At 42.2% G+C, this 25391-nt stretch overlaps 1 protein-coding gene across 1 annotated transcript in view; it reads left to right on the top strand.

Moving 5' to 3' along the window:
* Positions 1 to 25391, top strand: part of TMEM260 (transmembrane protein 260) — a gene marked incomplete at its 5' end in the record, with an annotated part of 61250 nt that overhangs the window by 939 nt on the left and 34920 nt on the right. Inside the window, 2 exons of the mRNA XM_019519888.1 lie at positions 7321 to 7352; positions 8108 to 8259. Coding sequence (XP_019375433.1) covers positions 7321 to 7352; positions 8108 to 8259 — 184 coding nt within the window. The remainder of the gene's footprint in view (positions 1 to 7320; positions 7353 to 8107; positions 8260 to 25391) is intronic.

Here is a 25391-nt window from a genome sequence, read left to right as displayed (position 1 = left end):
CCCCCCCCCCCCCCTTTCATGCTATCCTGGGCCAAACCCTTATCCTGGGCTAACCCCCCCCCCCCCCGGGTTATCTCAGGCTAAACCTCTATCCCAGGCTACCCCTTCTTATCTCAGGCTAAGCCCCCATCCTGGGCTGACCCCTTACTCTCCTGGGATAAGTCCTCTCCCTGTCGTGCCCTTCTGCAGTGCTGCTGCCTGCCTGTCTTGCCCTTCCAGGGGTGCCGGTGGGGCAGATGCACCTGCCCCACTACTCTAGGGCAGGCGCTGGTGCCCACAGCGCTTCCTTGGCTCTCCCGGGCTAGGCGATGCTCCGAGCTACTTCTGTCCCCCGGGCAGAGCTGCGGGCCTTGCCCTGTGCAGGAGGGCAGAGCATGCCAGTCTCTTCTGTGCAGCTTCCCTTCCACAGGGGGAGAACAGCTGGGTAGGGCCCTGGAGCTGTGGTGGGATCACCCCAGGTGGGGCTTCCCTCTGGGAGAGGGGCTGGGACATGGTTGGCTTTGCCCCAGGCTCAGCCTGTGCCCGTCCGTTGTTCACAGCTGAGCCCCAAGTCCTGCTAGCTTCCTTGTGTCTGCCTTGGGGACAGTGATTTGTCTGCGTCCCGCCTGTCTGCGGGGATGAGACGCAGCCTTGCTGGGCGGCTTCAAGGCTGGCCCTGGTCTCCAGCCGCTCATGCCTGGCCTCTCGCCTGCTTTTGGCTGGTGTCTGGCTGCAGTCCTGGCGGCACGATATTGAGGTTGTGTCTGCGCTAGTCTGAAGTCAGGCAGAAAGCGGGGTGGATTTGTACCTCGTAAACTAACTCGGACGTGTAGAGCATGAGTTTGTGTGAGCAGAGCTGGGCAGACTTCATCTGCTGCGTCCTAAAATATTATGCTGTTCTTGCTGAACGCTGATTTGCCCTAAAAGGAGAAACGCCTCATCTCTGGAACCGAAAGCAACACCTCCCTTGAGCTCTTGGGACATCCTGTAGGTCCTGGGGTTGCTCTGGTGGCTTGAGCTTCGTGTTGGTGTGACATGGGTTTAGCTGCAATTTGAGTGGTGCTGTGTTATCGAGCATTGGCCTTGTTTCCTACTGATATTATGCCCTGAGCTGCTTTCTCTTTCCCAGCCTCCTCCAAGAGCTTTGAGCAATTTATTCCAGTCTGAGCCTCTTGGCTGCTCCCAGTTTCGAATCCAAGCTATTTCATGTCCCTACTTAAATGGATGTTGCCATTTATTAGTGGGTGGGATTTACATGGAGGAATGAATTGTCAAATTGAAAGCGACATGGTACTATAGATTTAAAAAAACAAGATATGCATATTTAAAAATGCCCCCTGTTTTCAGTTGTTGTCTTTGCACAACTATCAATAGCTTAAAGAAATCAATGTACAGAATTTCCAGCTTAATACACAGATGCTTTATGTTGGCGGTATTGTATAAAGGAATTGAAGGGAACGCAAACTCAGTGTATGTGTAGTTACAGTAACACAGAATTGAACGGTATCTCAAATGATAGCTGTTTCATTTAAGGATGATGGGAAATGGATGATAATTTCATAGCTCAAAAAGTGTTTTTGGTGGGCTGTAACTGCACCTTTTAGTCCCCAAGTACATTAAGTACTTTGCTGCAAGTAGCAGGATGGCTTCAGGTTGTATGTATTCTTTTTGGGTGTAGAAGTAATACACCTGTCATTAGAAGTGCCAGCCAACGTTGGGATCCTGTATGGTTAGACACAATATATTACAGAATAAAAGAAAGATCTGTGCCCCAGGGCACTTCCAGTTTGCACTTAAGGTCAAGATGTGGGTTTTACGCTGTCGTTCCGTAGAGCAGCTAGAGCAGGACGTGACCACGGATCCTGGTTTTTTCCACTTAAAAACAATCCCTAGTTTCTGGATTAAAAAAGTCACGAGAGAGAGAATTTAATCACTTTTGTATATGTATGTGCGGTGTTTCATTTTAATCACGGAAAAATGCTGATTTGGGGTGACTTTTTTTACAATCTGAAAATTGGGGATTTTTTTAAATCGGAGAACCAGGATCCCTGATGATGACTTTTGATTCCATTAAAAAGCGTTTTAACTTTTTATTGTAAACATCTGTCTTTTGTCTGCTCCCCTTCTCTAAACCATGCTGTTTGTTAACAAGTGGTGGTCGAGGTTTACAGTTGATGCGTGCAACCGCCTAAAATAAGTCAGGACGGGAGATGTATCTATATGCACTTAATCAGAATCGTTGCATGGAGTGGTCAGTTCTGTGGAACAGCTCTGGACATTTGCAGTGTAACAGGATGATGTAATTCGTTCTGATTAAGTCATAGGTTAAAATCTATTTAAAATCTTTGTACAGTAATTACAAGTATTGGGATAATTTTTGTTTAAAAGATGCACGCAACAAAGTCTGCCGGTCACCCTTCCAGGGTGGGTAGCGTGTATTTCTCGTTCATTTTATCCACCCGTTGTCCTTTTGTTTGTGTTTTTATATTGTAGGCTTCTTGGGACTGGAACTGTCTTTTGATGAATATTTGTACAGGCCCTCCCCGTGCTAGTCCTAATGCCCTTGTGCAGTGTGGGGGGCCACTGTGACACCACAAAGCACTGCCCTGTTTAGCAGGGTGGGTGCCCCAGATCACAGGACTTCAACAAGAAGGATGCCTTGTCAAGTTACGGGTGGGGAATGACTTATTTCACTCTGACAGGTTGTCTTTGGGTCCCTTTCTAGAGAGGTTCCCAACAGCCTGTGCATGTTAGACTCCAGGTGAGGTTACGGATAAGATGAAGTTGTAGGTAGGTGCTGGTTTTTCCTGTACTATGGTTTGCGTCTCTGGGAGATTCTGAAACGCTTGCCATGGGTGTGGGAGCGCGGTATGAGATGCAGTGGGTTCCCTCTGTTGTATGGTGGTCCCAGCCTACCTGTGTCTGTTATCATCCCCTCCTTTCATCTGTCTGTCTGGTCCAGAGGCTCCTGCTGGCTGCATGAGCCATGTTTTTCGAGGCTGTGCTTCTGGTCTTCACTGAGACAGTGGATCACTTCTAGCCTTCTCGTCCTAACCTTCCACGCAAGCTTCTACATAAAATATTTTGCACAAATGGGTCTAGAGTCTGCACTCCCATAGCTTGGCTCACTAGTAAAACTGGCAGGAACATGTCATTTCCTCAATGGCTGAATGCGATGAGCTTCAGTGCGTCCAACCCAGAAGCTTGTCTAATACCTCTCCCACCTGTACAAGTTGGTGCCTGGCCTCACAAATCTTGCTTCTCATCAAAGCAACTGGCAAAGGGCTACAATCGTGATAAACCTTTGTGCTTAAGAGGCAAAAAATTTTCTTTCCATGGACAAATTTCTTTGTAGAGATTGTCCATGAGCACCTGGGTCCTAAGGCACTTAACCTTCAACCGGTCAAGCACACAGCGTCACTCTACAGAGCACTTCTGCTGAAATCAGTGAGGGCTGCGGATGTGATCCAGGGGGCTGGACTCAATGATCTTCCGAGGTCCCTTCCAGCCCAAATGTCTCTGAAATCTGTGAAACCTATGTGCTTAAATTTCTGCTGGGTCAAGGTTTAACCGCATAGGTAACTTTGAGGCAGAGGTCCCAATATTTTCAAAAATCCTTTAAAAAAAATAAAATTGTTCTTCAAGTATATTGGAACCCTAATATGTAATTGCCACAAAGGTGCATCTATTTTTAGCTTGTGCCCAAAAGCTTGCAATTAAAGATTTAAAGGTTTTTTTTGCAAAAATCTTGTTTGTCTAATAAAAGATCTCACCTCTATCACCGGTTCAGATTCCTTTTGCCTCCAGACCAATATGGCTCCAACCTGGATACCGGGTACATGGGAGACATCTATTTTTAGCTGCAACTTTTTCACATTGCTTTGCCATTACTGTTACATTCAATAGAATAAAATTTACAGTGAATGCAAAAATATTTGTATGTGGTAAAACACCTTAAAATTAATCAAATGCCCTTGAGTTCAAAAAAGCATTTCTCTGATGTTTTACACAGTAGCTCGCTTGGGGTAGGTCAGTTTTTAACCACTGTCAGGTTTTTGTTTTCTTTTCCCCCCTAAACAATTTCATTGAGAAATCAAGTTAAGTCCCTTTTGGCCCTCTGTGTGAACCTTGTGTGAACAGACTCTTATTTGCATTATGAGTTTCAAGTAATGCCGCATCACTCTTATTTATTTTAATCAAGTTTGAGTTCACCCCAATTTCATATTCATGTTACATGCTGTTGACGAGTAATGCCCAGGGATCAGCAGCATATGGCACGTGGGCCGGATCCAGCCTGTGGTGCTGGAGTGTTTTGCCTCCCAGCTGTTTGGCCCCAGCACAGATGTGGGGAAAGCCCTCCACCACTGGCGTGCCACTGAAGCCACCTAGCCCATGTTGGAGCCAGTGTGTATTGGCCCGTGGGTTGTAAGAGGTTGTTGGTTTGGAGAGTATTTCATAAACGTTAAGTAATACCCATATCCTTCTCATTCTGCAGATGGCTGGGGAAACTGAGGAAGACTTGGAACAGCAGTGGCTTGACTAAATTTTGCAGGAGGCATGGATACCAGAGGCAGGATTAGAGCTCTGGTGTTCCTGGCTCCTAGTCCTACAGATCACACATCTTTAGTAGTTTATCATGTTTGCAGTAGCACTTCCTTGGCTGTTGCATACACAATTTCAGTTTCCAAATGGACATTTGCAGGCCCTTTGCCCATAAAATGGCTTAGAGGTTTTGATACTTAAAGCATTAAGAAAGAAGCTGGCAGTACTCTTCCCACAGCTTTTCATGGTCGCTTGAATACACGTTGTCTTGTCCAGAGTATGAATCAATACCATGGTAATAGTCATCAGGATAATGGGGCATAATCTTTCTGGTCAATAATAGGCATTTTAAACCAATGCATACCTACATATCCTAGACAGATTCAGATGAAGTTCACCAAAGTCAGTGCCCTGTTCTTGGCTTGATGCGATAGGGTTAGGCTTTGGCTGGAGAGTAGAGCAAACTGTCAGCTGCCAGGAGTGCTTGAGCCTGGTTTTACCTGCTGTTAATGTAGCAAGTTTGAAAAGGAAGAATTCAGCTTCCTTACCAACCAGACAGGTATACAGTTATCATGGCTCTGTTAAGCTGTCAGGGAGCTGAATTCAGAGGTTTCTTTATTAGCGTGACCTTTTGCCACATGCACCGTTGCGCCGTAATTGCTAATTCAGATGTTCACGACGCTGCCTTCCCGAAGGCAGTGTTTTCCAGGTGTTCTCTGGTTCTGAAGGTGTTTCCAAAGGAAAATGAGGGAACATCTTAGAAGATGGGGATAGGCAACATGGGTGCAGCATTTGGATCGTACGATAGAGGCTTGCTGTGCAGCCTGTCTTGCACAATGGGTGTGATGACTTATGATCCGTCTTCTCTAAATGGCTTGACCTGGGTTTTGCACTGTGTGTTTGAGAATGCCTGAGTGTTGCCACTGAATAGCTACCCAGGGCTGATTACCTCCTATGGAGATCTCTAGTATTTTTCAAAACAATGAAGCTGCTGAATCTGAACTCATGGGCTCACGTGTGAGGGGTGAAACAATCATCCCGCTGAAGATGATATCAAAATTTCTATTATCCTTCAGTCAGTTGGCCCAGGATATTACCCCAGGTCCCTAAACCCACTTCCTTCCACCCCTGATTTTTAGTGCAAGACACTGGGAGATGGCAAGCCTGGCTTAGCGAGTCACAACTTAGGTGTGCATCGTACTGAACAGCAAAAAATACTCCGTGTCTCCAAGCCACTGGCTTCCGTGGTAGGATCAAGCCCTGCCTGCTTCCCGGGCTTTGTAAAGCCTCTGAAACGCCAGCGCTGCTTTGGAGCAAACGCTTCGACTTGAGGCTGAGCGAGTTGGGAATCCTGTATTCTTTCTGTAAATCTTAAAATATGCTAAAACTTTCCTAAAATAGAGGAGCCGTAAAAATAGCAAACACTCGCAGCACAACAAAACCAGCATCTTAGAGGCTTTAATGCTAGCAGGAGCTGTCCCGTGGGCTTCTCAAATGCTTTAGATGATATCCTCAGTTTTACAGCAGAGACTAACAGGAATTGTAACTTGACTTGCATCTCTTTTCTTGATTGTTTACTGTAACTGTAAGTTTCTTTTTTTCTTTAAAGACTTATACAAGTCTTATCTCTGGGTGAGTGCATAATAAATTAATCGCTTGCAGAATAAAGAGACATCTTGTAATATACAGTTAGCCTTTTATATAGCAACGACGCCGGTCATGCTTCATCTGTATCATGTAATTGTGGGACGGAGATGTCACAGATGCTAGCCCCTGAAAAATGTAGAATAGTAATAATAATAAGGACTAATAACAGTCAGTCCAATAGAGAGACTGAATTTCCCCGGTTGAGAGAGGGGATGGAAATCCCCTCACTCAGAATAGCAAGTAGCAAATTATCCAAAGTGGCTCAGCTCCTGGATCGTCTGTTTAGCTATTTGAAAGTCAACCTTCATTTTGAATTCTGTGACTTCTTGGGTTGTGGCCCTTGTATTTAAATGAATTTGCCTGCCTTGCATCTGCTTAACACACACGATTGGACTATGAAACACTTTGAAGTGGAGCACTATAAAAATGCTAAATATTACCACTATTGTGCTGCCATAGATCATCTCAAATCAGGTTTTTTTCCCTCTTTTTTTAATGCATAAAATATATAGAAAAAATGTAAAATCTGAACTCTGTTACCCGTGAAGGAATGGAGTTGAGTTGTGTCCGCTAGCAGGTACATAGGTCACTTTTTAATTTAATTTTTTGCAGCATTATTTATATGACCTCATAGAATAGACGCTCTCCTAAACGCGTTGGCAAAGGCATACGTGAACGACCAGTAATTATCTTGACTCTATTTAAAAATACAAAGCTGTATTTTTTCCGTAAGAAATAACTAGGTTGCTAAGAGACAATGCAGTGTAAGCCATCCGCATGCTTTATGATGTTTTGCTTGAAAGTTATTGAATGAAGCTTTTCAAGTTTAATTTCTTTCTTTCTTTTTGTTCTTTTTTTTAACGTAATGCCTCTAACTTGAATTTTTTTGGGCTATTCTTGAACATAGCCTACCTATACCTTCACTTATCTGTCCATAAAAGTCTTGTGAAAACATACAAAAGATATTTTGTTCAACGACATCAGAGGGAGAAAATATTCTTAGAAAATTTCATGCTGTTAAATCTCTACAGATTTACAGTTTTATCCAGTCAAATTAATGCAAAACCCCAATGCAAGCATTTGGATTTTGAAAACTTTGGAGGAGTGTCATTTCCTAATAGTAATTATTGGTTTTACATTATTTTTTCACAGGGGAGCTGATCACAGCCGCATATGAGCTTGGAGTAAGTATTAGTTTTATTGTTTAATCAATGCTCTCATTAACAGTTTTAGGAATTAAGGAAGTTTAATTAAGCATGGAGTAAAGTAGATTAATTTATTTTCAAACCACAGTTTTTACTAACTTATAAGTACAGCACGCGACAATTTACTTCAAGTTTTAAATCCAATTAAACTAAATTATAAAGCAAAGGCTTTACTGTATATACAGTAGCTGGCTTATTATCAACCCAAATTTTGTATAAGCTGGGGAGAATAAAATAAATCGGGTTAACAATTTTAATAAGTTTTATTATTTAATAAACTTTATTATGGTGCATGATCCCTTTAGGCAAGACCTTAGGACTGTCAGCGTGGTGGTAATCCGATAGCAGTGTGGTCTTTCAACTGCTAACCAATAAAATAGTTCAGAATCTGCTTTTTAAAAACAGCCTTTTGAATGACCCTAATATACTGTGAACCCAAACAACACGCAATTTAAGAAACGATAATAAAATGTGTCACCTTTTTTCTGGGTGGTTCATTATTATTGGTGATGTGTGTAGGCAAAGCGACTATGGAAAATATTTGCTAAGTTACAGTTGGCATAGAAAGGTAGTACCGAAAAGCTGCTGTGCAAAGCCCCCTAGATTTTGGGGCTAGACCCTCATGTCAAGTGCCAGGGTAATTGGGGAGGGGGGGGGCATGTCTCAGGATGCCATCGTCCTTTTATTTCAGTTGCATGGAAACTTTGTGATCCGTTTTCCTGATTTGTCCATAGGTTGCCCATCCTCCTGGTTACCCTTTGTTCACTCTGCTGGCCAAACTGGTAATTGGTCTATTCCCTTTTGGCTCCATCGCGTACCGAGTAAATCTCCTCTGTGCCTTACTGGGAGCAGCTGCAGCCTCGTTGCTTTTTTACACAGTTTTCAGGTAAAGTAACGCTCATCATCGGCCTCGTTTTGTTGGTTCACTTTCACGGCCTTTCAGGAAGTCGGTGAGATGAACCAGGAGTGTGTCGTCTCCCCCAGTCCCTCCCACCCCTGCCCGGCCTTCTAGCTCTCGTTTTCTCCCCTGTATTTTCCGTGAACTGTAATCAGTTCATTTGGTTTAAACGAACAGGAGTTGAATCTAAGTCTGACCTTGTTTCCTTCACAAAAGGATTTTTTTTTTTTACATTTAAAAGAAAAACACCCCGCCCTCTCATCTTACAAAGGAGTGACAAGTTGTTCGGTCTCATTATCACAAATCACTCATCAGTTTAACTAACCAGAACTAATGAAGTTTGTCGTTATGTAAAGATGCAGATGGTCCGTTTGTTTAAATTAACAAGAGGAGCTTCACCTATCGGTAAACTGTAAACTTAATTGAATTGCTAGTGTTCAAGCAGAGGGGCAGCTGCCGGTCGGGCGGAGGTACCTGGTCTGTCCTCCTGCCTGTGCTATGTTCTAGTTTCAGTGCGAGTGGAGAGATGTTCTCACGGAGAATAGTTCCCGGAAGGATAATCTCAAACAGCAAGGATCGATATTGGCTGCTCCGTTTATTTTGGTGGTTTTACTGTTTTTTCCCCCCCAACTGGAGAAATCAGGCGAGCCACCGTATCCCATCCGCTTGGTCTAGACCTCTAACCCTGTAAAAAGGAAACAATTGGAATTGCTTGGGATTTGGGATATTTTATGTTAACCCGAGTTGTCTTCGGTGTGGAAGGACCTCTACTCTTAACCTTAGCCTGACCCATATTTGAGAGGATTATGGCAGCCGATGCAAACAGTTTCTGATTTTCATCTCTCATAGAAATAGAGCATATTTCCGTGTTGAAATTATCATCAGAATCTGAAAGCATGTAGGAAATTTTTGTATGCTTTCTGAGCGCAAGCACATAACGTAGGGCATTATAACAACCAAGGTTAGGTGGGCAAAAGCAGTTTCTCTTACCAAATGTAGCGCTCTGACCTCGGTGGAGAAATCTCTTCCGCAGACAAAATAAAATTAAATAAATGAGAAAATTAAGAGGGCCAGATCTTGTGGAGCTAAGCACCTTCGACGCCCACAGTCTTCAGTAGGAGCTGAGAACTCACAGCATTGCGTTACATCAGTCCCCTCTCCTTATACAAACTCTCTGACCAAAAAGACAGATATTTTGACAAAATGAACATAACTTAAAACATAACATCGAATTTCTTTTTAGACACAGTATTTTTACTATACACTGAAATACTTGTGTTTTGCAGTATCAATACCTAATATTATTTCCTAGACATTTTTGTATAATAATTTATAAATACAAATTGCATTAATCATTATTCGTTTAATCCTAAACATAGTTGTGCTAATGTCTTCAATTAAAAGTCCCACAGTTTTAACGGGCTTTGAGTGTAGGAATTACCACTTACTATGTACAGCACCAAGCACACGATGGCAGGGCACAATAAATAATAATAGTTGGTTTAATTACTGAAAGAGAGAGAGAGGGGGTACTTTTTCCTGTCCTAAATATTTCTGGTTAATTTTTATTATAAATTTTCTTCCTCCTTCCACTATCACAAAGGGCCTATTCTAATGTTAAATTTCAGTAAATAATAAATTGGTTTGTTCAAGTTATAAACTGAAGGTAAACATTTTTTCACATCCAAAAACTGTTTATTAAAGACTACAAAACTGATGTGTTAGTTCATATGGTTTTTTTGTTGTGTTTTGTGTTACCTTTTTTGTTTTGTACTTTTAGCAAAACAGGGAATTTTATGTTTAAATTTGATAGACCTGGAATCATATTTAAAACAACAGAAAAACTTGAAATGTCTGAATCAGTAGAATCTTGTATGTGTATGAACTCACTTTTATGAACTCTTAATACTATATATATATAATGATCATGGGATCTGAATAATGCCAGTTGATAAACTGCATCTTAAGGCTTTGGGTATCAAATATCGTTCAAAATTATACTGTCTTGTCTTTTTCTTGTCAAATCTAGTTTTAATGTTTACAGACAGCCATTTAATAAATGTTACTTTCTGTGTCTGATCTACACACTTCAAACATCTTCTGAAATGCTTAGTATTGATGTTATCCACGTGAAAGATTTCAAGATATTACGGGCTGTTGCATTCTTTTAAACAATAATTATAGACATCCCTGAGCAATTTAAAAAAAAGAGCATAAAATGCTTATATTTTTTTTGTGCACTAATTATCATTTAAGTGACCTTTACAAGGCCTTCAGCATCGAGACAAAAATAGCCAACTGCTCTGTGCTGCTGTACGTATGCTGTAGATGTTAATATGAAAATATATAGATGTTAAGAATACAAATAATTGATGAAGTATGCATCCTTTGGGAACAACTCGGTTCAAGTGGCAAATCTCTCTTGTCAAACAATAGACACCCTTCAGAAAGGAGCAAGCCATCTCTATGGTAATAGGACTAACAGTGCCCTATTGATTGAGTGGAAGAAGACATTATACAATGTCAGTTGGGTTGTTACAATTTCATTTGTTGTGTGACCTGAACTTAACCTCTAAAACCTTTCTTCTGTGAGCGTAAAACCACCAGCAGGGCACGTTTGCTGCACGCCATTACAGGGTAGCATTTCTTTCCCCCAGCATGTGTGTACTGTAAATATATATTCTTTTAACAGGTTTATTTCTTTGCCAGGCATTTGTTTAAGAGAGATCTTGCAAGTCTATTCATTTGCAGGTCAAAACAATGTATTTTGCTGATTTACTGCTCACTGTGGTTACTGCTGGAATAGAGGTAAAGACGCTCCTCTTTCTTTCCTAACACGGATTTCGTTTCTTAAAACAAAGTGCAGTTGAAACCACGTCTAATTTTAAAAGCCCTGATTTCAGCAGTCCAGTTACAATAGCATCACAGTTACAAAGTAAGAGTTTTTCATCTTTAAATTGCTCAAGCAACTGCTTTTAGCAAACCTAAAATGGCATTGATAAAGAAGTCCAAGTGCTGAGAGTAGATGCAAATCAGTCGTTTTTGTTTTGTAACTCGGAAAAAATGAATTTATAGTCCCCATGTAGAGAAAGCATGGCTCTGATTTAGCCTTTAAACGAATATTTGTTAGTTTTCACTGGAAGTCAGGGAAAGACTAGCAAATTTACAAGACATACCACTTTTAAGTTCTTATATGATTGCCAAAGTATAATTTCTTTTGCATAAAATATGCATTCTTGACATTCTCTGATCTGGAGAGAAGTTTAGTCTTGTCTCGTACATTGCTGGAAGTATGCATTTTTGAAATTGTGCATTTCAGTGACCTCTCCCGAGTTGTTTCTGGAAGTAGCCTTTGGTGAAATAACCTTACCTGCAGAGGCGGCGCAGTACAAGGCATTGTTTCATGAGAGCCTCTTGCAAGTTTGGCAGCTTTGTTCTCAGTGTGGGTTGTACCATTTGAAGTTCTTGTATAGTATTGAGAAGAAAAGAATCTGTGTTAATTCGCAGAAAAAAAATGAACAGCTGAGGTTCCCTTTTTTCCCCCATTCCAACTACTGCTTCAACCTGTGTCATGTGTTAAAATTGCATGCCGTTTTTCCAAACCAGCATACAATGTGATAAACAGTGATCATAAATGAAAAGACAAAGCCTTTCCTCCACCCAAAACGTAACACTGTATAGGTGGAATCTTAATGCATTAAAAAACCTAAGGTTTATTGTGTCAATGCATGATGCTTAGTTGGAGAACAAATCTTGTCTCGCGTGCTCTGGAAAGTCAGGAAGATCTTTTTGTACCTTCCGGGGTGCTGTTATTGTTAATGGAGGGAGAAAAGCAGAAGGATGAACACAGTTGTTATATTTAACTTTTTTTTTTTAATTAGGGTATGTCCTTCAAATAAAACAGAAGCAGAACAGAAAAGCCCTCAGCCATGTGCAGGAGGGAAAAGCACCCCATGTGCTTCAGATATCAATCTGCTCCTGCAGTAGTCGCCACTGAACAGTCCAACTTTTTGATGGAGTTGAAAGAGTACTTGAGCATCAGAGAAAAGCACGCCTTTGTTGCATGTCAAAGTTAAACCAAAAGCATAGAAATTAAGCATCTGCATGCAGTGTAACGAGAGAGAGGTTAATTTAATGCATTGCCCCTACAGTACGCTGAGCTGATGAAAGTATGTTTTGGAGCATTTTACACATTTACATTTTGATTATGTTCATTTTCAGACAAATTGACTTATCAGAGTTTTCATTACAGGTAATGTAGGGATCCGGGGCAGTTTTCAAACGTTCTGAGGCTATAACACAAAAATTTGTTTTATTAATCAGAAGCAAGTGGGGAGTACTTCACTCAAAGCAGGGAGCTTATTCTTTTCCATTGTTATACCCCTGACCATCGCCCTATTCAGCAAATGGGAGACCTTACAGAATAAGGAATCACTTTGTTGAGGTATATTTGGATTTTCCAGATTAGAGATTATTTTAGATTATAGTCATTGGAGCACAACGTGGCGACCTCTGCAATTTCAAAAGCAGCTAGGCATAAGTAGCAAGTAGCTGCTAAGTTTTAGTGGGACTGGACGAGTGGAAGGTAGTACCTAAGTAGTAACTTCCTTTTAGAAGAACATCTGCCAGGACCCCTGGCTAATTGATCTCACACAGTTTTTCCTGCCCCATCTCGTGTGTACTAAAATTGCAATGAGTTTAGACTGTTTAAAGACACTAACAGATCTGTTCATTTGCATTTTGTTATAAAGTAGGCACATTAGGCTCAAATAGCTGTGCTTCATTTGGAAGAAAAAAAAAAGCAGGGCAAAAACTCTTCCTCTTTTTTTTTTTTTTTTTAAAAGACTGAAGAGTCTTTTCTGACAGCTAGTCAGAGTTAGAATTAGTTCAAGGAAATGTTAATAATGCACTGCCTAGCTTAATCCCTTTGATATCACCAGGTATCCTCCTGTTCATGGGTTAATTGCTTTAAAAGCGGAGGCAATATTCTGAGCGGTGGGCTGCTTCACCTTTTCACAGCTGTTACCATTGAGTGACAACTAAATCCCATGTGTAAGATGAGGAAGAGCTCAATCTCCAATTGGGAGAAAATTTATGTAAACCGCAATCCCTTCAGAATGTGCGGAAGTCATAGACTTTCTTGATTTACTCTGCTTTTCCCAGAAAGCTCTATTGTTCCCTTTCCTAAGTCCCATCAACCCTTTGTAGCAGAATATCACAGCGGCAGCAGATAGCTTGAAATATATAAATGCTATCATAGCTCTGATTAATAGCAGTGCTTATGAGTCAAGTCTGATAACAGTGCAGCTCTCCACTCAATTTCAGATACTGCTAATGGAATCTGTCTTCTCCAATTGTAATATGAGAAGGCCTAATTTGCTATGGAGCTTGGAGCTGTCACCAGTAGGGGATTGTGAGGTCAGATGGGAGCTGCCAGGTTTTTGCCCTGCAGCTTGTATCTCTCACTTTGAATAGAGCAGCCCCCTGCCTGCCAGTTAGCTGATAGGCCGCCGTGGGGTTTATGCCACTTCATACAATAGGAAAGGGCTACATAGGCTGACTTTATAATTGTGAAGCGAGCTCATATTTCCACAGCTACTGTGCTGCATAATTTCTAATAAGTGGTTTTAACAAATGTCAGATTATGAAAAGTTTCTGCAATTACAAAAACTTATAAAACATTTAAATTGCTAAATCTGTTTCCTGCCGAGTTTTTGCCACTGGAACTCGACACCACTTCTTATGGTTTCCGTGATCAACGTACCGACTTTCTAAAGAATTGTTTAAAATTTATGAATCAAGTAATAGGTCCATAATTAATATACCCTTGCTGTTTACAGAGGTGGAAAGAGGGTATCCCCTCCCCAGTTTTTAGTGACTTGAAATATAGTTTTTGTAACTTGTGTCTTGGAGGCCTGTTAATGCTGAAGTATTTTTCTTTATGCAGTTCAATGTGTATGTGATATTTTTGGTTACTTCTGCTCATTAAGTTGCTCTAATGGTTTGTGTTAAACCATTGATTTATTTTTTTTTAATCAGCCAGGCGTATTTCTTTGAAAGCTTATAACTCCAATAAATAGTCTATGTTTGCTTGTGGCAATTCTTTGCCTCCGAGACCTTCGTTCAGTTGTCTGTATTGAGCTGTGAAAAGTTCCACATAAAATAGTCCTTTCTTATGGGTTGGACCTGCAAACCTTTACCGTTAAGTGTAGTTTAACCGTACCTGCAGGATTGGGCTCTGACAGCTGCTTTCCTGATATCCGATCCATGTGTGCAAACCTTTGTGTCCACACAGAGCCCCACTGACTGCCGTGGAGCTTCATGCATGGGTCTGCTCAACCAACATAATACCAGGTTTGGGGCTTGTGGTAGTTTTCATCCTCTCTACGAATGGTTTATTGGAGCCCACTTATATGCCTCAAGTTAAGTCTCTCTCAACAGTTTTATCATAAATCCTTGTTTTCCATGGTCTTTTGCTGTAACTGGGTTGAGAACATTCACCTCTTGTCATGGTAGTTTAATGCATTTGTTGCTGTAGCAGCTAGGAGGCACCCGACTGTCTCACCCGTCCATGCTGTGGGTTTTTTCTGCTTGGCATTGTCGTTTCCGAATGCAGGTTATGAGGTTTCATTGTTAAAAGGTTCAAGGACGTCTGCTCTGGGTCTTCATAGTGGGCCCTCTCTAAGCACCTTCACCCGTACATCTGACCTCTGTTGTGCAAATACATCCTGTCATGGAGAGTTCGGACTGTAAGAAACAGAGGTAAAATACCATTGCCTCAAATTATCTTTATTATTACAGGTTTAAAGTTGGTCTGGACTGAACATTGAGTTTACAGTTGCAGAAGCCAACTGAGTAATGAAAAGCAATTAGTTTCATGGGGTTTTTTTGTAACCCAGTTCTGCAAGGGTTAGGCCCGTTAGACAGTCTGTAGGGGAGGGCAGGCTAATGGGTTGTAAGCAGTAATTAGTCGCCAGGTAGAAATGCTCAGGATGCCACATGTAGAGCTCTTTCTGAATGTCCTAAGTTCTTGACAAAAAAGACCATTACTCCTGGGCATGCATTCGACATCATGGTCTGCATCCTTGCTCTTGAAATACTTGTGTGTTTCCTTTTGACAAGCAAGAATGGAAATAACCTGAGTTAAGTGGGGGTCCCCCCCCAGAAACTGCCTTTCTCTTGATTTATGCACTCAGGGTGAAAACCTGACCCCACTGAGGTTGGTAACACCAGCTGTTCAGGTTTCCATCCAGAATTTCAGTTGCTGTCAGTGGATGTCTCTGGCACGTGTCGAGGAGAATAATGTGCCCCTTTCTGACGTAGCCACTGAGGCAGTGGGCCAAGATTTAATGATATCACAGGTTAAAAACCATCATCGCAGTCCTTTCTTATTGGTGGTTTATGTAGAGTACAAGGCATGAATGCCTGTATGGAGGAACCACGTTGTTAAAGCACTGCTCAGAAGCTCTTGCAGTGCTATTTCCTTTAACTCGTCCACTCTGTAAGTAAATAGGATAACAGAAGAATAAGAATGAAAAGGACCTCAAAAAGTCATCTGGTCCAACTCCTGCTCTAAGCACAGCTGACAGAGGAGTTTGTTGTCCGGCCTCTCCGTCTTCTGCCTTTTCCTTAATGAAGCCTTCAACGATAAGCAAACCAAAAATCCCCTAGTGAGCAGAGCATCTTCTGTCCTTCATTGAGTGTAGGATCCTTCCACCTTCTGATGCCAGGAAGCTTTAGAAAACATAGAGTGGTGTTCAGTTCAGGTATTGGAGGCCAGTGAAAAGACTCTGTAAGGTCTTGCTCATGAAGGCTTATGCATCTTGGATTCAGGTAGTCTGTTCCCTACCTTGCTGCCTTCCTGGGTTCAGAGAGACTTAGACAAATTGGAAGATTAGACGAAAAAGAAATCTCATGAAGTTCAGTGAGGACGAGTGCAAAATCCTGGTCTTGGGACAGAACGATCTCATGCACTAGTACAGACTGGGGACTGGCTAAGCAGGAATTCTGCAAAAAAGCACCTGGGGGTGACAGTGGACCAGAAGCTGAATATGAGCCAACAATGTGCCCTTGTTGCCAAGAAGGCTAATGGCATACTGGGCTGCATTAGTACGAGTGTTGCCAGCAGGACTAGGGAAGTGATTCTTCCCCTCTATTCAGCACTGGTGAGGCCACATCTGGAGTCCTGTGTCCACAAAGACCTGATTACACAAAGCCTTGGCTGGGATGATCTGGTTGGGGCTGGTCCTTCTTTGAGCAGGGGTTGGACTAGATGTGACCTCCTGAGGTCCCTTCCAACCCTCACCTTCTATAAGTCTATGATTCAGTTTTATACGGCTTACTACCTCTCTTACTACCCATTGGATAACTTGGCTAGGAGTCTAATGACAAATTCTGATGATAGATCACTCAGATTAAATTAATACTTTGTTCCTGTAATCTGTGGTGTTTTGGTACTTTTAAAATTTGCTTTGTGCTATGGAAAATGTTTCCTTTTGAAAACGTTATGATGCAATTTTGGTCTCTCCCATTTGCTCAGTTTATACATGAAATGATGTTTTTTCTGCTGATGCTGAAGATTCAGCCTACAATATAAGAATCAAGTTGTGTTCTTGCTCCCTTTTACTTCCTCACGCAATACAAGTGGCAGCATTGGCAGTCAGAAATTAAGTGGCTGCTCAACTGAAAATACTCAAGGAAGAATAGTCTACTTGAATATTCCCTGCAGTACCTATATTAGCTCTTCAGTTCTAAGAGCAGTAGAAATGGTCTTTTGTCATTAAATAAGTGTTTGTGATTAGATGGGCATGTGACAGGCACTCAGACAAAGAGGTCCTGTTTCTGGACTATTTGTATCACTAATTATGATGAAATCATGTTTTATGTTCAGTTCCTTTTAAAAATAGTCCTTATTTCAGCATTGAAACACAAATGCTGCTTATGTTTTTTTTTTTTATCTGGGATTGGAAAAAGAGCATATAATTTCAAAAACAAAACAAGAAATTCAAAGACCTTGGTAGAAAGCATGGTGGGTTTGAATTAATGAGAAGCTCACCTGTTGTAGGTATAGTCAGACCTTCAGCTTGCCTCTGTTAGAAGGGTATCGCAACCAGAATTGTTACTTCTTTAGTCCTGTTGGGTCGTTAGCTATTTTGTTGGAGACTAGGAGTTGTACCAGTTGCAATGGTAAAATGGTTTGGTCCATCTTTTTATTCTGTTTTTCCTTGCCACTTCTATCATTTGGGTGGATAAAAATGAATGTAAGAAATCAATATTTTTGTCGATAGAAATACTTTACAAATTTGGTATATTTAAATTGGAAATTATGCCAAACTTTATAAAGTTCTGGATTCACTGATCTATTAAAATAATTAAAATTTAAATAAGAAATATTCAACCACATTTGTTTTTGTTATTTGTTTGCTATTAACATTTTAAAGGAAGTCAAACCACTGTACCGGTGGAATTCACTGGTGAAGCACCTAGACTTAGCGCTTTTGAAGTGCTGGGCCAACTTTAGACATCAATGGCCTTTTCTGCAGGTGTGGTGAGGACTTTTTTCTTCTTTTCAGTTAATTCAGGTAGCTATTTTCATAAACTCATTTATTCAAAGTTGGTAAATCAACTGAGATATGGAAAAAAAACAAATTGGAAAGCTTGTTTCTTCTTCTAGTCTGTGAATAAAAACAAGGTGTAAGGATAAGTTCTGTTATTTCAAAAAATTTCAAGGACATGATAACCAGCACCTGTTCATGTTTCTCACTACAGGTACAGCTTCCTTTGTTTAACAGATGAGTTGTAAATACAAGATGTGTTTCATTAACTTTGTTTCTTCCTTATCTAGCACATTTAAAGTCATTTCATACAACTAAGAGGCATCTTAACTGAGTTTCCACCTAAATGTGGTCTGACTTGCCTTGTATGTTTAAAAAAAAAAATCTACCAAGTAAGAAATGTAATTCATATTTTTTCTAACAAAAAAAATTAGCCTGATATTTGCATTTTTATTCATACAATAGTGTAGCTAATATACAATTCTGTCTGGTAAAAAGTAGTACCACATTTAGCATAAAGGCCTTATTTACTTACAAACTGTTGTATGTAATGATTACCAAAGAATAAGGACACCTTTGCTTTGTGAAAACAAGTAAAAAGGACAAAGCAGAACAAGATTAAAATTGATTGTTTAAATGAAGGATTTCTGTTGGGTGTTGTAGTCATTATTGAAATCAGTGACTTGCTTTATTTTTTATTTAAATCAGTTCATAGTATCTTTGTGTTTTATGAATGCAAGTCACGGGACTGCCCATGCCCCTTGGTGTCTGAAAAAAGCAAAATATTTAAATGTAAGTGGAAAAAATGATAAACATCGGGAGCAAGAAACACTTCTGAATGGACAGCTTTAAACTTGCATCCATCCTGTCTCTGATGCTCTCAACTTGTCAAGGGTGGCGCTCTACCCACCTCCAGTAGTTCTGCTCACGACTTCTTGTCTAGATGATTGATAAAAATAAAAAGCTTTTGGAGTTGGTCTCATTAGTAACTAGGATTTGGGGAAAGACTCCTTCAGTTTGCCCTACATTTAAGGGAGACTAGTTATTTGAAGCCCAAGAGACTTCCAGGCCAGCCCAGCTAACTCCACTCACATTGTTTCTAAGATGGTTAACCACAGTCTCTATAAAAACTCTTTTAGCAAAGCATTAGCTAGACACTTTCTTATTCCCTGAATGGATGTGGCCAACTCAGGATGTTCCCAGTGAGTACCTTGCACTTCTCCATGCTGTCGGCTAGGGGACATTGCCTTCTATGTGGAATGATAGTGAATTCCCTAGAGGTTGGCTTACTCTCATCCTTCTGCCCAGTGCCAGCTGAGGACACCCCTGTGCCAGGAATCCCTTGGAAGCCTGCTTTGTGGCTTCTCTGTGCTGGCAGGCAAGCAGAGAACAGTTGCTGTACACACAAGGATTCGGTCAGGATTGAGATGCCAAGGGTTTTTATTTTTATTTCTAATATGGGAAAAAGTTGACCTGTCAGTGTTCTAGACAACTCATGCTTTCATCCAAGGTAAGGTCTTCACCTCTTTCTCAGTATCCAGGTCCTCTCCTTCTTCCTCCGTGTTATACATCTATCTTCCATCCCAACCCCTGGAGTACTGCCTGTGCCTTCATCATTCACCTGAATTAATGCCATCATCTCCTCCTTGGCCACCTTGTTTCCTATTTTGTTCTTCTCCAAATTGTTCAAAATGCTACTCCTAAAATCATCCCTTTCCACTGCTTTGACTGCATCACTCCACTCATCCATGATAGTGACACTGGTTTCTTTGGCTTTTTATACCAATTACAGGCTGCTTCATCTCATGTTGAAGGCCTTGTAAAGCTCTGTGCACAGCAATGTTTGTACTCTCATTTTTCTCTCCCTCCTCTTCATTTAATTTGGATTTTAATGGAATTGTTTAAGTGTCTTCGAAAGAAGGATCCATCACTTACAAGATGCAAATAAATGTGATTGGAAGGTTGGTCAAGTCTTTGTTCTAGATAAAAGACTCGTAGGAGCCAAGAGTTAGTGCTTTAAATGAGGGTCTTCAAAAGGATCCGGTCATAAATACAAGGAGACAGATTAGCATCAGTCAGGCTATGACCCCTTCTCTTTACAACTCAGTTCCCATAGGAGGAGTGTGCTTACCTTACTGAGGACAAGGCGTGATCCCTGGTTTATTTAATACCTGTAATCTGCCCCTTTATGTGCCCCTCTCTATCTGAGCACTGCATCCTTAACAGCTGGGGAAGTGAGAGCACCAGGACCAGTGAGTCCTCTGGGACAGACTTCTTTCCTGATTGGACAGGTGTTTCTGCCTACCGGGGGGTGATTGCCAGCAGTTCAGCATTGCTGGCCTGGCACATCAGAAATGGCAAGTCAGAATGGAAAGAGCAACGTTCAGTTTCACTCGGTAGCACTTCGGTGACTTGCCATTTCACTATGTAACTGGTGGTAGAAAGATCTTTTGTTCAGAATGCCTTCATCATTTAATCAAATGGTGTTTTTTATGGTGTGGAGTTTGTGTCAGTCCCACTCTAAAAAGTGCTTGTGTAAAATGCCATTTTTCTAAAATAATTTATTTTTAAGTTTGATGTACCTTAGTGATGAGAGGCCCTTACTGCTGTGTGCTCTTCAGACACACACTCACAAGGAAAAGACAACTGCTGCCTTGAAGGGTTTATGGTCAAAGAAGCTGCTTCTGCAGTAAACTTGCAACAAGCAGACCTCCCTCCTACCCCCCAGCCCTCTGTGGAAGCTCCCTTGATGTCTCTTGGGGTCTTTATTGCTCACTGTAGCACTGAGCCCTCAATAGGCAAGAGGCAGAGAAAAGGTGCGAGAAAGCAGATGTGTTCAAGGGAAAAGGATTTTGCTGTTTGTGTCGGGGAGATGTATCTATTAATTTCCTACCTACTAGTTTTTCCTTGATTCCTTTTCTAGGACACCACTGAGTCATTTACAAAGTGGTGGTTGGATACACATTTGAAAACTAATCAGAATCTGCCGAGGTGATGTGGGTGTCACCAAGAACATGAACTGAAGGCAGTGGAATTGCAAAATGTGACTAAAAGCAGAGTTTTATCCCCAGAGTCCTGTAAGACTGGTGAACTTACATAGAAAGGGTTGACTCTGATAACCCACTCAGTTTGCAGTGACAGCTTTTAACATATGCTTGATAGGAGACGGTTGAATTGACCCTTAGACATAGAAACTCACAGGGCGTACGTACGTTGAGGCTGCTCCAGTGCACTGTAATTACCTACATTGAGGCTGCTTCGACATGTGTCAGAGCAGACTCAATTAATCAAGTCTTCTGGAACGATTAATCAAGTCTGATGGATCATTTCAGCTTTAGTTAAAGCGCCTCTACTGCCATTTTTCTGTGCGGGGACACTGGTACACATGACGCTCTGGGCGTTTTAATTAGAGCGGTTCTTGTAGCCACTTTAATTAGTGTGCCCCGCCTCCTGGAGCATATGTATAAATGCCCTTAATGCCAAATTTACAACTCTTCTGTTCAGAAGAGGAACATTTCCTTAAAATAGGGAATGTTACCTTGGTGGCTTGGGTAAAGGTGTAGTGGTTTGTGCTGCAAACAGTCATGCTCATCATTTTAAACAAAATAATTACCTTGTGATCCAGCTGCTGTGTACAGGGGACTTTTACGTATTCAGGCAAAAGTACACTCTTTAAGCCAAAGCATATTCTTCTCAGGTTCAAACTGTGAAAGCAGGGCCTGTGTAGGTAAACTGCCTGTAAATTTTTACCCTTCTTTAAATGAGACAAAGCCCCCCTCTTAAAAAATTAGGCAACTGTAGTGTCGATGCTTACGCAGTCAGATGGGTTGCAAATTGGCTGGAGGGCTGCACCCAGAGAGTGGTGGTGGATGAGTCTTTCGACTTGGAGGGAGGTGGGCAGTGAGGTCTCCCAGGGCTCGGTCCTCAGGCCTGCATTGTTTAACAACTTCATCAGCAGCTTGGACAAGGGGATGAAAAGCACCTTGTTCAAAGTTGCAGATGACACTAAGGTGTGGGGAGAGGTAGGCAGGCTAGAAGGGAGGGACAGGCTGCAACTAGCTCTGGACAGGTTGTGGAGGTGGGTGGATGAGACTAGGATGAAATTCAATACTGACAAGTGCAAGGTGTTGCACCTGGGGAGGAAGAACCAGCAGCAAACCTACAGGCTGGGGAACTCCCTTCTCATCAGTGCAGAGGCAGAAAGAGATCTTGGAGTCGTCATTGATTCCAATACGAACATGGGCCGGCAGTGTGGGGACGCAGTCAGGAAGGCCAACTGCGGCTTGTCATGCGTCCACAGGTGCATCACGAGCAGGTCCAAGGAGGTGATCCTCCCCCTCTATACGACACTGGTCAGGCCGCAGTTGGAGTACTGGGTCCAGTTCTGGGCGCTGCACTTAAAAAGGGACGTGGACAGCATGGAGAGGGTCCAGAGGAGGGCCACTCGCATGATCAGGGGCAGCAAGGCAGGCCTTATGAGGAGAGGCTACGGGACCCAAACCTGTTTAGCCTCCACAAGAGAAGGCTGAGAGGGGATCTGGTGGCCGTCTATAAATTGGCCAAGGGGAACCAGCAGGCAATGGGAGAGTCCTTGTTCCCCCAAGCGCTACTGGGAGTAACAAGGAATAATGGCCATAAGTTGACTGAGAGTAGATTCAGGCTAGACATCAGGAGGCACTACTTCACAGTCAGGGTGGCTAGGATCTGGAACCAACTTCCAAGGGAAGTGATGCTGGCTTCTACCCTGGGGGTCTTCAAAAGGAGGCTGGATGAACACTTGGCTGGGGTCATTTGACCCCCCATCCTTTCCTGCCATGGCAGGGGGTTGGACTTGATGATCTGCTCAGGTCCCTTCCAACCCTACCAAGGGCCTAGTTTACTTTTAAAAAAAGTGTTGACCAAAAAAATTCTGACCTGGTTTGATTTTGGTGGGTGTGTGTCACACAGGAGTCAGAGAGAGGGCATTGCCTCCCCATATATTGTTCTGTGTTCAGGAAGATGCAGTACAGCTGTGTTGTTTTGGATGCAGCTCTAATGAACCTTTATTTTTTTTAATGACTGGCTTCAAAAGCACATTTAGCTTGGGGTGTTGCAGATGAAAGCAGCAATATAGGGGATCTTGATGCCACATCTGTATTTTGGTAAAGCAGTAATTCTTTGCCTAGTCTCCACCCCTTGCTGTCTATTTTATTTTAGTTGGGAACAGCTCGATTATGATAGCAGGAGAAGTAGCACAGTGGTAAAGTTATGCCTCTGGATTTTGGCACTGTGAATTCATGTTCGTTAGAATTAAGTAAATCACACCGACAGGTATTGAATTCAAAACTAAAGTTGAAGAAGAATGTATTTATTCAGTACAGGCTATGTCACTTGCCAGAAAACATTACAAAATGAGTAGGAGAAAGGGGATGATAGGTGGAAAGGTTAATTTTGGAAAATAGTATTTGGCACTTGAATGATTGGGTGAGTTCTGGTGCCCCTGTGGTTAGGCAGATACTGGGATTATTTTAGGAGCTTCATGACTTCCTGCTTTGTTAGCAGCTGGAACCCAGAAATTGGTTTCTGTAAAGGGTTCTGCATCTCCCCTCCCAGGACTCAGGGAGGACTAGGTGGCATCACAGTGATGACTGAGAGTCACTTGAATCACTTGGAGTATTAATAAAAATAGTCCAAAATTTCGCATTTTTGTCACAGATTCTGTATTGATTTATCCAGAAAGTCATCAGAACCTCAAGTACAATGGTTAGGTCTGAGCTAACATCTGGGAGCTTGGCCTAGGGTGACCAGGGATTATGTGAGCTTTAGCCAGTTGTGCCAGTATGCTGGAATCCTATTGTGCAAAGCAGCCGTTACTGTTTCAGGAACCAATTGCTGAACAAATGGGGGTATGTATTTTTTCTTGGGAAGTGGAGTGCAGAGTACTCTCTTCCATTGTAGGCTTGGTGTTGAAAAGTGTATTTTGACAAAATGTGTATTTCTTTTGAGTTTGCTGGTGTAGGAGTGTAGGGGAAAGTTCTTGAGCCAAGCAAACAGGCCTGGGCATGGTTAAACCTTGTAAGAGCTTCACAGTGAAGGGCACTCATTTGGGACCAGCTAGGTCTCTGATAAATATTTCTAAAATAGAATAAAAATCTGTCCTAGCAATGAAAGTAGCAGTAGCGCTTGTTCTTCTTCTCCCTGCAACCAAGCCACGGCAAGTTGGATGCCTCAATGCATTATAGCCATCATTTGGAGCTGTTTTACAATATCTCTCACCTGTAGATTTCAAATCACTTTCCAGAGAGACGAATATTAGCCACATTTTACAGATAAGGAGGGTATAAAACGGTCTCCTGTATTTCTGTCTGCTAGTCGCATTGCCTCCCATCTCTTACGGATTAAGTCAATGGTCCCACGAGGTTATCCCCCATCCCTTCCTTAAGTGCCATTCGGATCCCCTGCACCCTTCTTTTCCCCTTCCCCTCCTGCTGTTGTCCCTGCTTGTCACACATAGTGGCTGTGCGTGCCAACAGTTGGCCACCCCTGGGTTTTAAGACATTCACCCCAAATGCCTGAGCTGACCTCTGCTTAGATCCATTAGCTTTACTGTGCACCCAAAAGGTTGATGGGTCCAGGTTGCTTTAGCTCTGGCAAGGAAAGGAGCCTTTACTGACAACCTGCTGCTTCTGCTCCCTTGTATCGGTGAGGTAGGGGTGGGGCCTTGCTTGTACACTCCCACTTACCTCAATGTTACTACCGTAAAAACAAAAAAAAGCAAACACTTGCTGTGCTCATCTGCTTGAGTGAGTCATTAACCAGTGAAACAGTGAAGGTGGTGTCACTGGTGACTTCCTTCAAACTGTATCTGCATCGGCGCAGTAACTATTTAGAAACGTTTAAAAACTATTTAGAGCAGGAGCTAAGAAAATCTTTTTGAGCAGCCAAAGTGTTCTGTTTGCATGCATCAAGGGACCTGCTGACTGCATAAAAACCACAGGCCAAATGTGGTGATGAGCCTTAAAATAAATTAACCCCCATCCTTGTAAAGACCCATCCCATGCCCTCGATGTCTATATGTTCTCACTGGGTCACACCAACTCCAAGATAACATCTCCAGTCTGGGTGACTCGGCTGGCAAGCATGGTTGTGGTATGCTTGTCTGTGGCCAACGGCAAGCAGGGGAGCATTGTGACCAGCATCTTGTCCAGCTGGCTTTTGGTTTCCAGGGTGGATAACCAGATACCCCCTTGCAACTTGGTTGACTGGGGGAGCCTTTGGCATGAGCTCAGAGCAAGGCTCAAATGCATGGCTTTGTAGCAGAATACCTTCACCTCTTTGCCCCCATGCCTTCAATCAGGCCAGCTGGGAAATTTAAATTTCTGGGGCAAGGGTCTTCCACCCTTTGCCCTGGTGATTAAATTCCAAGGATGGCCATCTTAAGTGCCCCACTTCTCATCTCTGTCTTCGTGAGAGTGGAGGAGGCAGTCTCTTAGCCAGCTTGAAATAAATGCGGTGGACTCTCGCTGGAATGGAGTAGGAAGCCAAAGCATCTGTTGAAGAGCTGGTATAATATGTTGGGGGGGGGGG

This window comes from Gavialis gangeticus, unplaced genomic scaffold, assembly GCF_001723915.1.
Source record: "Gavialis gangeticus isolate Ggan-Ray unplaced genomic scaffold, GavGan_comp1, whole genome shotgun sequence".
Taxonomy (NCBI): Eukaryota; Metazoa; Chordata; order Crocodylia; family Gavialidae; genus Gavialis; species Gavialis gangeticus.
This window is presented reverse-complemented; position numbering and strand designations above follow the sequence as displayed.